The 16912-nt window shown below is 42.7% G+C and overlaps 2 protein-coding genes across 2 annotated transcripts; both read left to right on the forward strand.

The window, feature by feature from the left end:
• Positions 1-1159: 1159 nt before the first annotated feature.
• LOC311256470 (extracellular calcium-sensing receptor-like) lies at positions 1160-5292 on the forward strand (the record flags this gene model as incomplete). Its single annotated transcript, XM_084351552.1, has 11 exons — positions 1160-1365; positions 1774-2012; positions 2146-2234; positions 2399-2578; positions 2698-2820; positions 3016-3570; positions 3685-3894; positions 3969-4092; positions 4183-4376; positions 4496-4777; positions 4870-5292. The coding sequence occupies exons 2-11, from the start codon at positions 1808-1810 to the stop codon at positions 5290-5292; spliced, it is 2385 nt and encodes a 794-aa protein (XP_084207678.1). The 5' UTR covers positions 1160-1365; positions 1774-1807.
• A 5876-nt stretch (positions 5293-11168) lies between these two features.
• On the forward strand, positions 11169-14679 carry LOC311256464 (extracellular calcium-sensing receptor-like). Its single transcript, XM_084351546.1, has 10 exons — positions 11169-11388; positions 11510-11601; positions 11765-11944; positions 12063-12251; positions 12360-12914; positions 13018-13227; positions 13302-13425; positions 13517-13710; positions 13833-14114; positions 14208-14679. Exons 1-10 carry the CDS (start codon positions 11184-11186, stop codon positions 14628-14630), a joined length of 2454 nt encoding a protein of 817 aa, XP_084207672.1. The 5' UTR covers positions 11169-11183; the 3' UTR covers positions 14631-14679.
• The last annotated feature ends 2233 nt before the right edge of the window (positions 14680-16912 follow it).

The following is a 16912-nucleotide window of genomic DNA, read 5'->3' on the forward strand; positions in this document are numbered from 1 at the left end:
TATGGCATTGCATTTTATTTCTACTTGCATGATCTTGTAAAGTAGTGTGTAATAGTGTATTAGGATCTCCTATTTGGCTATCTTATTAAAATGTAATTCTGTATCATTGTATTTAACAATAGGTCTGAAAAGTTATTATATGCTGTTCCTAATTACAGCATGATTTAGACATAGTAAGCCATGGCTTACTATGTCTCAATCATGCTGTAATTACTTACTAGTTTATTAAAGACATACCTGTCTTTGGTAAATATCTAATAACGACAATATTATTTCTAGTTTTTGCCTTATTTGACTGTAAGGCTTATTACATCTTATTAGTGTATTTCAAAATAAAGTGTGACCCATTTTTCTGTTGTAGTAAGAAAATGGTGAATTTGAAGGATAAACTCGTATCTGGTTATATAATGACATGACTGTGTGCCGTCACCTCAGCAAAAAGTTTAGAGGAGCTGCTACACATAACTGGCCATAGAAAAAAAGTGGTGCAGAAAAAAACACAAAATAGCATATTTTTTTCCAGATATGGAAATGGATGCTGTAGTGAGATTGAAGCTGCGTGTTATCTGTACATCCACATGTGCATTCATTCAGATTTCAATGGATCCTGGAAACTCTATGCCAGCTTCAAACACACTAATGATTTCAGAGAGGAATAACTGTGGGTGTGTGCTGCTTGTGTCATCAGTGTTACTAATACACTTTACACCTATTATAAATGCTCACATCAACAGTTAACTTTCACAGTGCAAGGGGGGTGGATTTGTTTCAAGGTACTGTTTTCAAAGTTGACACTTAGTCTTGTGATATTTTTGATAGGAGCTTTTAACCAAGTGAGACATGTTTCTGTTTATAATGTCATTTGTAGAAGGTAACTTACATGAGACTATGATGTTACATTTGAACATGTTGAATTTAATGGTATTTGCCTTTGGTAAAAATAATGTGAATGAGATGCTTTACCTCTTATATGCTTCATGCACTCTATTTCAGGTTTGATGAAGAAGGTTTGATGTGAATTCTGTTTTACACAGACTGAATGTATTGAACTCCTCACTGATGCAATTTCTGACATTCAGATTTTTGTTAAATATCCTGAACAGTTCAATCCATGTCTTTGTTCCTCTGGTTCCTCACTCGGAGGCCCTCGGAGGCCCTCTCCCTGCTGCTTCTCAGTGTAGTGGGCAGACAGACGGGGCTGGAGGTGGTTCAGGCGACAGTGTGCTCCCGCTGGGGTGCAACCAGAGACAAGAGCCTCTCCCAGGATGGAGATGTGATTATCGGTGGACTTTTTAATCTCTATTACATACCCTCAGATGTAGAACAGGGTTACACCAGGCTGCCAAGTTATGAACCTTGCACCGGGTAAAACATAATGACACCACGTATTGTTGTTGATATCTGTTGATTAATGTGTTGTTCATGTGATGAGAGCACATTGTTTGTATTTTTCTCTTTTTTTCTCACACATTTTGTCAATGTCTTAGGTTTTTGTTAAACTATGATTCAATTTTAATTAAAATACCAAGCTTAAAGGTTATACAATGCTTATGGCATTTTGTAATGGGTTGCCTATTAACACAATTGTTAAGTTTTATTTTTCTCTGCATTTTTTGATTATTATTAAAAATTACACACACACACACACACACACACACACACACATATATATATATATATATATATATATATACATGATTATCAGTGAATATCAGTGGACTTTTATTTAACGTTTATTTTGTTCACTATTGTTTTCTCCTCCTGTGATCTCAGTTTAGATATAGAGGCATTAAAATATACATATGCTATGGTGTTTGCCGTGAAGGAAATCAATCGTAACAGCACCCTGCTACCAAGAGTGAAGCTGGGCTATCATATACTTGACAGCTGTTCCCGATACCCCTGGTCTCTGCAAGGTGCACTGTCAATGGTTGGAGGATTCACACACAGCTGCAACTTAACAGCTTCTATGCCTCGATCTGCTGCTTATGACCAACCAGGAGAGACAGCAGGTATGATTTCATACAATTTAGTATGCACTTAACAATTCCCATGTCCATATTAGTTGTTAAATAACAACTTATGTGATTTTAGTATTAAATATTAGATTGTTGTTTAATAATTCATGTCTAATGCTATCAGCAGGTGGTCAGCTTGCTCCTTTGCTCATTTGTGCTGCCTCCTCGACAAGCATAATAATATCCAGGATCCTGGGCACTCTCTCTGTGCCAGTCGTGAGTTTCATTACAACAGGAAATAGATCTCTGATTAACTTTATTTTCATACAGTCTACACCAAGAGTTTGATGAGATTTTTAAAAAACATTTTGATTAAAAATAAAATGGTATTATTGCTGTATAAACAGCGTCCAAATAATAATTCTGTGTCGTTCCCTCAGATCAGCTACTTGGCTAGCTGCCCCTGTCTTAGTGACAGGACAAAGTTTCCTAACTTCTTCAGAACAATCCCCAGTGATATTTACCAAGCCCGGGCCATGGCACAGCTGGCCATACGCTTCAACTGGACATGGATGGGAGCAGTTGTAGCAAACACGGATTATGGTCAATTGGCAATACAGGTTCATGTTTTAGTGGTTAAACTGTAAATTACCTGAAAGAAGGATCTCATTTATCTTCTTGATTTGTGGTACAAATAAGATACAAGAAGTGATGTTATGTTTTGACTTCCATATTTCAGGTATTTCAGGAGGAGATTCAGGGGAAAGGAGTGTGTTTGGAATTCATAGAGACTGTTCACAGAGAAACTATAGTGAGTGATGCCAGACGTGCAGCACTCAAAATTAAAGCTTCAACTGCAACAGTGATTCTGATCTTTTGCTGGTACACAGATGTAAAGAAAGTATTTCTGGAACTGGCCAAGAGAAATGTGAGTAACTGGTGTTTAAATGTGTCTTCTTAGAAAAAAAGGTTAACTTTTAGACAGAAGTACTTTATTTTGTAAGAACAAATAGTTGTCTTTCTTATTGTATTTGATGTCGGTGTTTTCTTATTGTAGGTGACAGACAGACAGTTTCTGGCCAGTGAGGCTTGGAGCACCAGTGATGATCTTCTTCAACATCTTGCCATCTCTAAAGTGGCAAGTGGTGTTCTTGGTGTGGCCATTCGAAGTTCAACAATACCTGGATTTGAAAATTATCTCAGCAGTTTGCACCCAAGTCATCGTCCTGATGATGAATTCTTCAGAGAATTCTGGCAAAAGGAGTTTGGATGCACTCCTGGAGCTGAACAATCACAAGAAACACAATCTACATATTCCTCTTCACCACGCAGAACATGGTCTGACCATTCATCAAATGTTTCTTCTTCATCTCGTAACAAAGAGACCCTTCTGAAAGCTTCTCTACCAGCCTGCAGTGGGACAGAGTCCCTGGAGGGAGTGCAGCATCCCTTCACTGACACCTCTCAGCTAAGGGTGGCTTATAATGTGTACCTGGCTGTTTATGCTGCAGCCCACGCCCTCCACAGCCTTCTCTCCTGCCCCAACAGAGACAGCCCTCCTGGAAACAACAGCTCCACTTGCTCCTCTCCAAAACACATCAAACCCAGAGAGGTGAATTCAAAAAGAAATGTGATTGTCATCTTATCCATTAGAAGTATTATAGTTCATAAAGGTTTAAACAAATTTTTGTAGTGCATACTTTTTTTCAATATTTGATGGTTTCAGCTGTTGCAGCACTTGAAGAAAGTGAACGTCTCCACACCACAGGGAGAAATGTTTTATTTCCAAGGTGCTGACATTCCAGCAAAGTACGACCTCGTCAACTGGCAGAACACCCCTGAAGGGTCACTTAAACTTGTTTTGATCGGTCGTGTGGACGGGTTTGACCTCCACCTTAATGAGTCGGCTATTCAGTGGAGCACAGGATCCAATCAGGTAGTCACATCAACAAGTTGTGTCAAGGCTACTAAAGATTATCTGTTGCAATGACTGTCTGGCTTTTTGTTTAGGTTCCTGTTTCAGTGTGCAGTGAGAGCTGCCCCCCAGGTACCCGAAAGGCCAACAGGAAAGGAGAACCTCTCTGCTGCTTTGACTGTATCCCATGTGCTGGAGGGGAGATTAGCAATACAACTGGTGAGGAAATCACTCCATTGGGCAAGGGAAATTCATGTTTGCCAGTTTAATTTTCCCATTTGTTTTTCACTTGTCGTCTCACTCTACCAGGTTCTCTTCACTGTGAGCGTTGTCCATCTGAGTTCTGGTCCAATGTTGAACAAACAGCCTGTGTCCCTCGTCAGCTGGACTTTCTTTCTTTTAATGAAACATTGGGCATTACTCTGACCACTGCAGCTGTGTCTGGTGCTGCAGTGACAACAGCTGTGTTTGTGGTGTTTATTTTCCACCACAAAACACCTATGGTAAGAACCAAGAATAATTTACCAGATGTATGCATTTGACATTGTCACATTTGTCTCCGATAAGGTATCTCATTGTTTAAATGGCCACATCTTTGTCTGTTAATCTGATTCACCTCTAGGTTCGAGCCAACAATTCAGAACTGAGCTTCCTGCTTCTTCTGTCTCTGAAACTCTGCTTCCTGTGCTCACTGGTCTTCATCGGTCGTCCATCAGTCTGGTCCTGTCGATTCCAGCAGGCAGCCTTTGGGATCAGCTTTGTACTTTGTGTTTCCTGCCTCCTGGTCAAAACCCTCGTAGTTCTTGCTGTTTTCCACTCAGCTCGGCCTGGTGCTGAAACCTTGATGAAGTGGTTTGGTCCGGGCCAACAGAGAGGAAGTGTCTGCCTCTTTACTTCTATACAGGTATGAATATTGTTTAATTATTAAACCAACAGAATATTTTATTACATTTGATATTAATTAATTACACTGAAATGTGTTCACTTTTCATTCAGGTTATCATCTGTGCCATATGGCTGTCCCTCAGCCCCCCAGAGCCTCGACTTGATCTGGGTTTCCAAGGGTCAAAGGTCACCCTGGAGTGTGCCATGGCCTCTGTGGTGGGCTTCTCTCTGGTTCTGGGCTACATCGTCCTGCTGGCCTGCACCTGCCTCCTCTTGGCCTTTCTTGCTCGAAACCTCCCTGACAACTTCAATGAGGCCAAACTGATCACCTTCAGCATGCTGATATTCTGTGCTGTCTGGGTGGCCTTTGTCCCTGCTTACGTTAGCTCTCCTGGGAAGTATGTTGTCGCTGTGGAAATTTTTGCAATCCTGGCCTCCAGCTATGGTTTACTGCTTTGTATTTTTGCCCCCAAATGTTTCATCATTCTTTTGAGGCCTGAGAAAAACACTAAGAAAAACATGATGGCCAGATAATTTCTTCCCGAGTCTGTAGTTAGGCTACTACTAAATAGCCACATACATCCTTGTCAGCATCTCATTAGACTTTCTTAGTGGTTAATTTGTGACACGTTACAAAAAATTGTTCCGCAAAATAAAAACAAAAAACAATATTTCCATCCTGTTTGACTCTTATTTGACTCTTAATGGTTAATTTTTAACAAATTACAAGAAAACTGTATTGCAAAATAAAGCAAAAACCATCTTTGCTTTCTAGCTGTTAGACCCTTACTAGACTTTCTTAGACGTCAATTTGCAACACATTATAACAAATAACTTTTCCTGACTCATCCAGTACAATTTCACACTTCTAGATCACATTTCGAGTCAAGTGTAGTTTTAATGGATGCCAGAAAAAGTGACAACAGAATAAAGTGTTATGCTCCGTTAGAAGAGTGTAGACCAGAAAAGCGGACACTGAGGCAAGGAGTTGAGTACAAGGTAATTTACTGGCTTCACAAGGAATTAGTAGGTGATGATGTGGAGAGTCTCAGACTGAGTCCCGGTCTGAGAGCATGTGGGTGGAGGAGAGGTAGCTCACAGTGGAGCTGGTGGAAGCATGGCGAGTTGAAGTCACTGGAGGACACAGGCTTGAGATGCGAGACATAGAATGTGGGGGTTACAGGTAGGGATGCGGGCAGCTTGAGGCGGACGGCAGTGGGGTTGATTATTCTATCCACCTCAAATGGGCCAAGGAAGCGTGGAGCCGGCTTGCAGGAAGAGGGAGATCACGGGAGGACACACCTTTTGTCCCGGTTGATATTGGGGAGCGGGGACACGAGGCGATCCGCTAGCCGCTGACTCCGCCAGGTGGAACGGGTAATGGAGTCACGGGCCGACCTCCAAACCTCCTTGCACTGGGTGATATGAGTGTGGACCGAGGGAACAGCGATCTCGCTCTCCTGGGTGGAGAGAAGAGGTGGTTGATACCTGTAGGCGGCCATGAATGGGGTCATTCCGGTGGCTGAGCTGGTCAGAGAATTGTGCATGTACTCGACCCAAGGGAGGAAGGAGGACCAGGAAGTGGGATTTCATGTGGTGACGCAGCGATTGGCAGTCTCCAGGTCTTGGTTGGCTTTCTCCGTCTGACCATTTGATGGCAACCTGATGTTAAGCTGGAGGTGGTGCCAAACGCCTTACAAAAAGCCTGCCAGACCTGAGATGTGAACTGGGGACCGCGATCAGAGACAATGTCAGCGGGGAGACCATAGAGCCGGAAGACGTGAAGGATGAGTAGGTCGTGATTTCAGAGGCGGACGGGAGCTTGGCCAAGGGGATATAGTGAACCATCTTGGAGAAATGGTCCACAATGGTAAGAATGGCGGTGTGTCCATCTGAGAGAGGAAGACTAGTGACAAAATCCACCGCCATATGGGACCAGGGACAACTGGGAACAGGCAGAGGCCTGAGGAGACCAGCAGGGGGGCGATGGGATGACTTGCTCTGGGCGCATACCACACAGGCTGCCACAAACTCCCTCACGTCCTTAGCTTGACCAGGCCACCAGAAGTGCCGGTGAAGAAACTGCAGCGTCCGCTGGGCTCCGGGGTGGCAGGTGAACCTGGATGGATGGCCCCACTGTAACACCTGGGACTGGATCTCCCCCGGCACGAATAGGCGATTCGGTGGACCTGTACCAGGGTCGGGGGGACCTTGTTGGGCCTCTCGGACTATGGTCTCGATTTCTCAGGTGGCAGCTCCAACGATCTGGGGAAAAGGCATGATGGACTCGGGGTCAGCAGAGGGTGCGTCAAAGGAAAAAAGGCGAGAAAGGGCATCTGGTTTGCCATTTCTGGAGCCGGGACGGTAGGAAAGGGCGTAATTAAAGCGGCTTAGGAATAGAGACCAGCAGGCTTGGCGGGAGTTGAGTCTTCTGGCAGAGTGCAGGTAAGCAAGGTTCTTGTGGTCTGTCCAAATGAGAAATGGCTCCAGGGTCCCCTCCAGCCAGTGTCGCCACTACTGGAGAGCCAAAACTACTACCAGCAGCTCACAGTTTCCCACATCGTGGCCCCTACTCCAGAGTCTGAGGCATCGACGGGGGCCTGAGTAAACAGTGCCTTCAGCTTCTTGAAGACTGCGTCGGCACCAGGGGACCATGTGAAAGGTGGGGCTGTGGAGGTAAGTTGGGTGAGGGGAGCTGCCACTCGGCGGTAGTCACGGATGAATCGACGGTAAAAGTTGGCAAATCCCAGAAAACGTTGTAACTGCTTTCGGGTGGAAGGAGTAGGCCACTCCTCCATGGCCCGGATCTTGGCAGGGTCTGGCTGAAACCTCCACTGAGCTTTAATGAAGCCCAAAAAGCTCACTTCACCAGAGTGGAACTCACATTTCTCTAGTTTTACATATAGTTACAAGAGTCGTTGGAGCACAAGCCTCACCTGCTCGACATGCTCGTTTAGTGTTCTGGAGAATATTAAAATATCGTCCAAATAGACGAACATAACATGGTTTAGCATGTCTTGTAGAATGTCATTAACGAGGGCTTGGAACACTGCTGGGCCATTTGAAAGACCAAAAGGCATAACCTGGTACTCGAAATGTCCGAGTGGGGTGTTGAACACTGTCTTCCACTCATCCCCCTCTCGGATGCGGACAAGGTGGTAGGCGTGCTGGAGGTCCAGTTTAGTGAAAAACCGGGATTGACACAGAGCTTCGAAAGATGGGTCGGTCAGGGATAGTGGATACTTATTCTTCATGGTGATGTCGTTAAGTCTTCTTCCCCACACAGAAGAAGCCAGCCCCGAGGGGAGATGAGGAAGACCTGATTAAGCCAGAAGACATGGAGTTATTGATGTATTCCTCCAACGACCCTATCCTGGGGCGTGACAGGTTATACAGGCGACTGAAAGAGGTGTGCCGGGGAGCAGATTAATTGCACAGTCATAAGGGCGGTGAGGTGGCAGAGACAGGGCTCGTTCCTTGCAGAACACAGTGGCTAGGTTGTGGTAAACAGGTGGCACAAGAGACAAATCAGGTAGTCTGGGAGTGATGGAGGCAGATACCTTGACTGTTGTAGCGGCGAGTGGAGACAGTGAGAGTGGCAAACCAGTCTATATGGGGGTTGTGTACTCATAACCAGGGGAGACCCAGTACGACTTGAGAAGAGGGTGAAGAGATGACATAGAGTTGGAGACTCTCACAATGATTTCCTGAGATGATCAGAGTGATGGGTAAGGTGCGATGAGTGATAGTAGCCCAGCGCCGCCCATTTAGGGCGGTTACAGTCTTGGGGATGTTGAGAGTTTCAATGGGGATTAGAGACTGTTCAACCAGGGAGGAGTCAATGAAGCTGTCATCAGCGCTGGAGGCTGTAAAAACATGAATGGGTAATGACTTACGTGACCACTGGAGAGATGCAGGTAGGTTGATTCGGGCAAGAGGGCTGGGAATAGAGGTAGTCTGGTTACCAATGTGCCCTCCTTGTGAAAGCGTGGTGAGTTGAGACTCTGATGAGCACAGGGCAAGGCTGTTGGCCGCAGAGGTGCAGAAAGCTGGATGGCTGGTAGTTGGAGTGCCGGTGAACACTGGGCACAGAAAAAACACGAGAAATGTTCGATCTCCAGGAGAGAAATACGAAAACACTAGTAGTCTTACTGAATAATGATCTAACCGAAGCCATGTACCACATCAAAGAGACAATATCATCTGGCAGCAGGCAGCGTGGAGCAGGGCTTATCAACAGGGGCTGATTGCCACCCTGCTGCAGGTGCATGTGTGTCAGCAGCTCTGGTGAATGGAAAGCTCCACCCAGCCTCTCAGTGCACCTCTGCAAGCACAACAGACAACAAACACCAAAACACAAAATCTCTACCAAAGAATTAAGACAGAATGTGACATAAAGCATGAAATGTCCCCTCCTCAGTGTGTAACTGCGTCTCTCCAGCCTGGTGGACTGTCATCTCAGTTGCTTGCAGTGTGTACCTGCTCCTGCTAACTATGTTGAGCAGAGTATGTAGTGTCTGTGAGTCGAGGCTAATATCTGGGTCAGGGTCAGTCTCCATCATCTCACATGCAGGTTGACCTGCAATGACATGAAACTGTTTTTGTAGCTTAATCCGTGAGGAGAGTCCCACAAGGTGCTGGCAAGAAGGCATGTGGCTATGCACTAACAGCCTACCTACAAACTCCATGGGTCTCCTGAGAACATCAGGGCTATGAGAGACTACAATGTTGTTTGACTTTTGCTTGACCAATAATATTTGGTATTCAGGGTAAAAGAGCGTGTAATCAATGCATTTTGGATCTGATATGGCATTGCATTTTATTTCTCATTGCATGATCTTGTAAAATAGTGTGTAATAGTGTATTAGGATCTCCTATTGGCTTTATCTTAAATGTATCTTATTAGAATGTAATTTTGTACATTGTATTTAAGTATAGGTCTAAAAAGTTATCATATGCGGTTTCTCATTACAGCATGATTTAGGTATATGACTTATAATAAGGTTATTGACTGTATAACTGTTATAGTTATTGCCTTATATGACATAAATTATGGCTTACTATGTCTTATTAGATTATTAAAGGTATTACCTGTCTTTGTTTACTATCTAATAAAGACCATATTATTTCTAGTTTTACATCATATTAGTCTATTTCAAAATGAAGTGCGACCCAATATAGGATCAGTTCATATCTGGTTTTATCATGACATGACTGCGTGCTTTCACCTCAACAAAAATTTTAGAGGTGATGCTAAACATAGCAAAAAGGTGGTGCTGAATAAAAAAACATAAAATAGCATATTTGTTCCCTTTAAATTTTCCAGATATTGAAATGGATACTGCAGTGAGATTGAAGCTGCATGTTATCTGTAAGTCTACAGGAGCGGAGTGGAGAAAACTGTGGGTGTGTGCTGCTTGTGTCATCAGTGTTACGGATTATACACTTATTATAAATACTCACATCAACAGTTAACTTTCACAGTGCAAGGGGGGTGGATTTGATTCAAGGTACTGTTTTCAAAGTTGACACTTAGTCTTGTGATATTTTTGATAGGAGCTTTAAACCAAGTGAGACATGTTTCTGTTTATAATGTCATTTGTAGAAGGTAAGCTGACATGAGACTATGATGTTACAATTGAACATGTTGAATTTAATGGTATTTGTCTTTGGTAAAAACAATGTGAATGAGATACTTTACCTCTTATATGCTTCATGCACTCTATTTTCAGGTTTGATGAAGAAAGTTTAATGTGAATTTAAACTGAATTTATTAAACTGATACAATATCTGACATTCAGATTTTTGTTAACTATCCTGAACAGTTGCATCCATGTCTTTGTTCCTCTGGTTTCTCACTCGGAGGCTCTCCTCAGCCCTCTCCCTGCTGCTTCTCAGTGTAGTGGGCAGACAGACAGGGCTGGAGGTGGTTCAGGCGACAGTGTGCTCCCGGTGGGGTGCAACCAGAGACAAGAGCCTCTCCCAGGATGGAGATGTGATTATTGGTGGACTTTTTAATCTCTATTTCAAACCTTCAGCTGTAGAGCAGGGCTACACCAAGCTGCCACGTTATGAACCTTGCACCGGGTAAAACTTAATGACACCATGTATTGTTGATATCTTTTGATTAATATGTTGTTCATATGATGAAAGCACATTGTTTTTTTGTTTTTTTTTCCCTTTTATATTTTCCTTTTTGTCAATGTCTTGTTTTTGTTCAATATGATTCAATTAAAAAAAAAACCCATGAGCTAGAAAGTGGTTTGTGTGTTTGTTATAGTTGTTTTATTTCAATATTCATGTCCATGAAGATTATTTTATTTATTTTCTTCTTTTGATTTATGTTGCAGTTTATTTTGTTCACTATTCTTTACTCCTCCTGTGGTCTCAGTTTAGATATAGAGGCATTAAAATATACATATGCTATGGCGTTTGCGGTGGAGGAAATCAACCGTAACAGCACCCTGCTACCAGGAGTGAAGCTGGGCTACCGTATACTTGATAGCTGTGGCAGATACCCCTGGTCGCTGCAAGGTGCACTGTCAATGGTTGGAGGAGACAAACACAGCTGCAACTTAACAGCTTCTATGCCTCGATCTGCCACTTATGACCAACCAGGAGAGAGAGCAGGTATGATCTGATACAATTTAGTATGCACTTAACGATTCCTAATTTCCATGTTAGTTGTAAAATAACAACTTATGTGATTTTAGTATTAAATGATTGTTGTTATGTCTAATGCTGTCAGCAGGTGGCGAGCTTGTTCCATTGCTCATATGTGCGGCCTCATCTACAACAGGCATAATAATGTCTAGGATCCTGGGCCCTCTCTCTGTACCAGTTGTGAGTTTCATTAGAACAGTAAATACATCTCTGATTAATATCATTTTTATACAGTCTACACAAAGAGTTTGATAAGATTTTTAAAAACATTTTGATTAAAAATAACTTGATATTATTGCTGTATAAATAGGGTCAAAATCATAATTCTGTGTCTTTCCCTCAGATCAGCTACTTGGCTAGCTGCCCCTGTCTTAGTGACAGGACAAAGTTTCCTAACTTCTTCAGAACAATCCCCAGTGATATTTACCAAGCCCGGGCCATGGCACAGCTGGCCATACGCTTCAACTGGACATGGATTGGAGCAGTGATTGTAAACAATGACTATGGTCAATTGGCAATACAGGTGCATTGATTTTTTGTTTAACTGTACATTACCTGAAAGAGTATCTTATGTATCTCCTTGACTTGTGGTACAAATAAGATATAAGAAGTATTTTTTTGTTTTGACTTCCGTATTTCAGGTATTTCAGGAGGAGATTCAGGGGAAAGGAGTGTGTTTGGAATTCATAGAGACTCTCCGCAGAGAAACTATAGCGAGTGATGCCAGACGTGCAGCACTCAAAATTAAAGCTTCAACTGCAACAGTGATTCTGATCTTTTGCTGGTACACAGATGTAAAGAAAGTATTTCTGGAACTGGCCAAGAGAAATGTGAGTAACTTACATGAACATTTCTATTAGGCTAAAGGGTTGATCATTAAACATAGAAGCACAGTTGTATTTCTTATTGTAGTTTATTTCAGTGTTTTCTTATTGTAGGTGACAGACAGACAGTTTCTGGCCAGTGAGTCTTGGAGCACCAGTGATGATCTTCTTCAGGATCTTGACATCTCTAAAGTGGCAAGTGGTGTTCTTGGTGTGGCCATTCGAAGTTCAACAATCCCTGGATTTGATAATTATCTCAGGAGTTTGCACCCAAGTCATCGTCCTGATGATGAATTCTTCAGAGAATTCTGGCAGAAGGAGTTTGGATGCACTCCTGGAGCTGAACGATCACTACAAACACAATCTACATATTCCTCTTCACAACTCCAAACATGGTCTGACCGTCCGTCAAATGTTTTGACTTCATCTCCTGCCAATAGATCTGTTCAGAGAGCTTCTCTACCAGCCTGCAGTGGGATAGAGTCCCTGGAGGGAGTGCAGCATCCCTTCACTGACACCTCTCAGCTAAGGGTGGCGTATAATGTGTACCTGGCTGTTTATGCTGCAGCCCACGCCCTCCACAGCCTTCTCTCCTGCCCCACCAGAGACAGCCGTCCTGGAAACAACAGCTCCACTTGCTCCTCTCCAAAACAAATCAAACCCAGAGAGGTAAACAGAAATGTCATTGCCATTTTATCCATAAGAAGTAGAGTAGTTTGAAGAGGTTGAAATAACTATTAATGTATTTTTTGTTGTGCATAATTTGTCTCAGCTGTTGCAGCACTTGAACAAAGTGAACATCTCCACACCACAAGGAGAAATGTTTTATTTCCAAGGTGCTGACATTCCAGCAAAGTACGACCTCGTCAACTGGCAGAACACCCCTGAAGGGTCACTTAAACTTGCTTTGATTGGTCGTGTGGACGGGTTCGACCTCCACCTTAATGAGTCAGCTATTCAGTGGAGCACAGGAACCAATCAGGTAGTCACATCACCAAGTTGTGTCAAGGCTACTAAAAATTATCTGTTGCAATGACTGTCTGGCTTTTTGTTTAGGTTCCTGTTTCAGTGTGCAGTGAGAGCTGCCCCCCAGGTACCCGAAAGGCCAACAGGAAAGGAGAACCTCTCTGCTGCTTTGACTGTATCCCATGTGCTGAAGGGGAGATTAGCAATACAACTGGTGAGGAAATCACTCCAATCGGGAAAGGGAAATTCATTTTTGCAAGTTTAATTTTCCTATTTGTGTTTCAATTTCCTTCTCCCTCTTCCAGGTTCTCTTCACTGTGAGCGTTGTCCATCTGAGTTCTGGTCCAACAGTGAACAAACAGCCTGTGTCCCTTGTCAGCTGGACTTTCTTTCCTTTAATGAAACATTGGGCATTACTCTGACCACTGCAGCGGTGTCTGGTGCTGCAGTGACAACAGCTGTGTTTGTGGTGTTTATTTTCTACCACAAAACACCTATGGTAAGAACCAAGAATAATTTACCAGACATATGCATTTGACGTTGATGTCACATTTTTCTCTGATAAAACATTGCGTTGTTTAAATGGCCACATCTTTGTCTGTTAATCTGATTCACCTCTAGGTGCGAGCCAACAATTCAGAACTGAGCTTCCTGCTTCTTCTGTCTCTGAAGCTCTGCTTCCTGTGCTCACTGGTCTTCATCGGTCGTCCATCAGTCTGGTCCTGTCGGTTCCAGCAGGCAGCCTTTGGGATCAGCTTTGTACTTTGTGTTTCCTGCCTCCTGGTCAAAACCCTCGTAGTTCTTGCTGTTTTCCGCTCAGCTCGGCCTGGTGCTGAAACCTTGATGAAGTGGTTTGGTCCGGGCCAACAGAGAGGAAGTGTCTGTCTCTTTACTTCTGTACAGGTATGAATACTGTCTCAGTGATGGAATCAAGACAATATTTTATTACATTTTATATTGATTTATAAGACTGAAATGTGTTCACTTTTCATTCAGGTTATCATCTGTGCCATATGGCTGTCCCTCAGCCCCCCAGAGCCTCGACGTGATCTGGGTTTCCAAGGCTCAAAGGTCACCCTGGAGTGTGCCATGGTCTCTGTGGTCGGCTTTTTTCTGGTTCTGGGCTACATCGGCCTGCTGGCCTGCACCTGCCTCCTCTTGGCCTTTTTTGCTCGGAAACTCCCTGACAACTTCAATGAGGCCAAACTGATCACCTTCAGCATGCTGATATTCTGTGCTGTCTGGGTGGCCTTTGTTCCTGCTTACGTTAGCTCTCCTGGGAAGTATGTTGTCGCTGTGGAAATTTTTGCAATCCTGGCCTCCAGCTATGGTTTACTGCTCTGTATTTTTGGCCCCAAATGTTTTATTATTCTATTGAGGCCTGAGAAAAACACCAAGAAACACCTGATGGCCAGATAGTTTCTTCCCAAGTCTGTAGTTAGGCTACTAGTTAATAGCCACATGCTTCCTTGTTAGCACCTTATTAGACTTTCTTTGAAGTTAATTTGTGACACGTTTCAAAAAAACTGTTCTGCAAAATAAAACAAAAAACAATATTTCCATCCTGTTTGACTCTTATTTGACTATCTTACAGGTTAATTATCAAGAAATTACAAGATAACTGTGTTGCAAAATAAAGCAAACACCATCTTTGTATTCTAGCTGTTACACCCTCACTAGACTTTCTTAGAGGTCAATTTGCAACACATTATAACAGACCACTTTTTTGGCTGGTCCAGTACAATTTCATACTTCTGGCACACATTTTGAGTCAAGTGTAGTTTTAAATGGATGGCAGAAAAAGTGACAACAGAATAAAGCATCAAATGTCCCCTCTTCAGTGTGTAGCTGCCTCTCTCCAGCCTGATGGACCGACATCTCAGCTGGTTGCAGTGTGTACCTGCTCCTGCTTACTTTGTCGGGCAGAGTATGTAGTGTCTGTGAGTAGAGGCTAATATCTGGGTCAGAGTCAGTCTCCGTCATGTCACATGCAGGTTGACCTGCAATGACATGAAACGTTTTTTGTAGCTTAATCCACGAGGAGAGTCCCACAAGGGGCTGGCGAGAAGGCATGTGGCTATGCACTAACAGCCTACCTACAAACTCCACGGGACTCCTGAGAACATCAGGGCTACGAGAGACAACAATGGTGTTTGACTTTATTTTACAGTACAGTTTTATTATCATTAGCCACAATTACCCAGTGATAAAGTGAAACTATTTGAAATAAAGCCCAAATAAATGCACCGTTCTTTGAGCTCTGTTTATTGTCTGACTGTTAATAAAATGGAACTACATTTCTCAAATTACAGCCTCTATTTTCTAATCAAGCCATCGTAGGTCCATGTTGGTGACATTAAGTTTGGTGCCTCAAGTAATATTTGGTATTCACCCTGAATGACATGACTGCGTGCCGTAACCCTCAGCAAAAATTTTAGAGGAGCTGCTACATACAACAAAAAAGTGGTGCAGAAAAAAAACATAAAATAGCACATTTGTCCCTTTAAATTCATCTAGATATTGAAATGGATGCTGTAGTGAGATTGAAGCTGCATGTTATCTGTACATCCACATGTGCATTTATTCAGATTTCAGTGCATCCTGAAAACTCTATGCCCACTGCTAGCTTCAAACACACTAATCACTTCAGAGAGGAATAACTGTGGGTGTGTGCTACTTGTGTCATCAGTGTTACTGATACACTTTACACCTATTATAAATACTCACATCAACAGTTAACTTGCACAGTACAAGGGGGGTGGGTTTGATTCAAGGTACTGTTTTCAAAGTTGACACTTAGTCTTGTGATATTCTTGATAGGAGCTTTTTTAACTAAGTGAGACATGTTTCTGTTTATGTCATTTGTAGCAGGTAACTGACATGAGACTATGATGTTGCAATTGAACATGTTGAATTTAATGGTATTTGTCTTTGGTAAAAACAATGTGAATGAGATGCTTTACATCTTTTATGCTTCATGCACTCTATTTTCAGGTTTGATGAAGAAGGTTTGATGTGAATTCTGTTTTACACAGACTGAACTTACTGAACTCCTCACTTTTGCAATTTCTGATGTTCAGATTTTTGTTAAATATCCTGAACAATTGGATCCATGTCTTTGTTCCTCTGGTTCCTCACTCGGAGGCTCTCCTCAGCCCTCTCCCTGCTGCTTCTCAGTGTAGTGGGCAGACAGACGGGGCTGGAGGAGGTTCAGGCGACAGTGTGCTCCCGGTGGGGTGCAACCAGAGACAAGAGCCTCTCCCAGGATGGAGATGTGATTATCGGTGGACTTTTTAATCTCTATTACATACCCTCAGATGTAGAACAGGGCTACACCAAGCTGCCAAGTTATGAACCTTGCACCGGGTAAAACTTAATGACGTCATGTATTGCTTTCAAATGTCTGGTAGCCATTAAGTTATACAGTATATATGATGGCAGCACACAGTCTGCATTTTTTACATTGTTCGTCATGCTCATATGTTTATGTTAAAATCTGATTTAGTTCTACCAAATGTTGATTTTAAAAGTTATGAAATGTTTGTAGGACTTATGATTTATTATAATCGGTCCATTATTAGCAAAGTGTAAAGGTTAGACATATCTAAAATAAGCATTTGATTTTAGTATAATAATTTAAAGATATTTAGCTGTAATTAATTTGTTTTTTTTTATTCATGTCCGTGATGATTATTTTTTAT

Source organism: Pagrus pagrus (assembly GCF_965226575.1).
Source record: "Pagrus pagrus genome assembly, chromosome: 4".
Lineage (NCBI taxonomy): Eukaryota > Metazoa > Chordata > Actinopteri > Spariformes > Sparidae > Pagrus > Pagrus pagrus.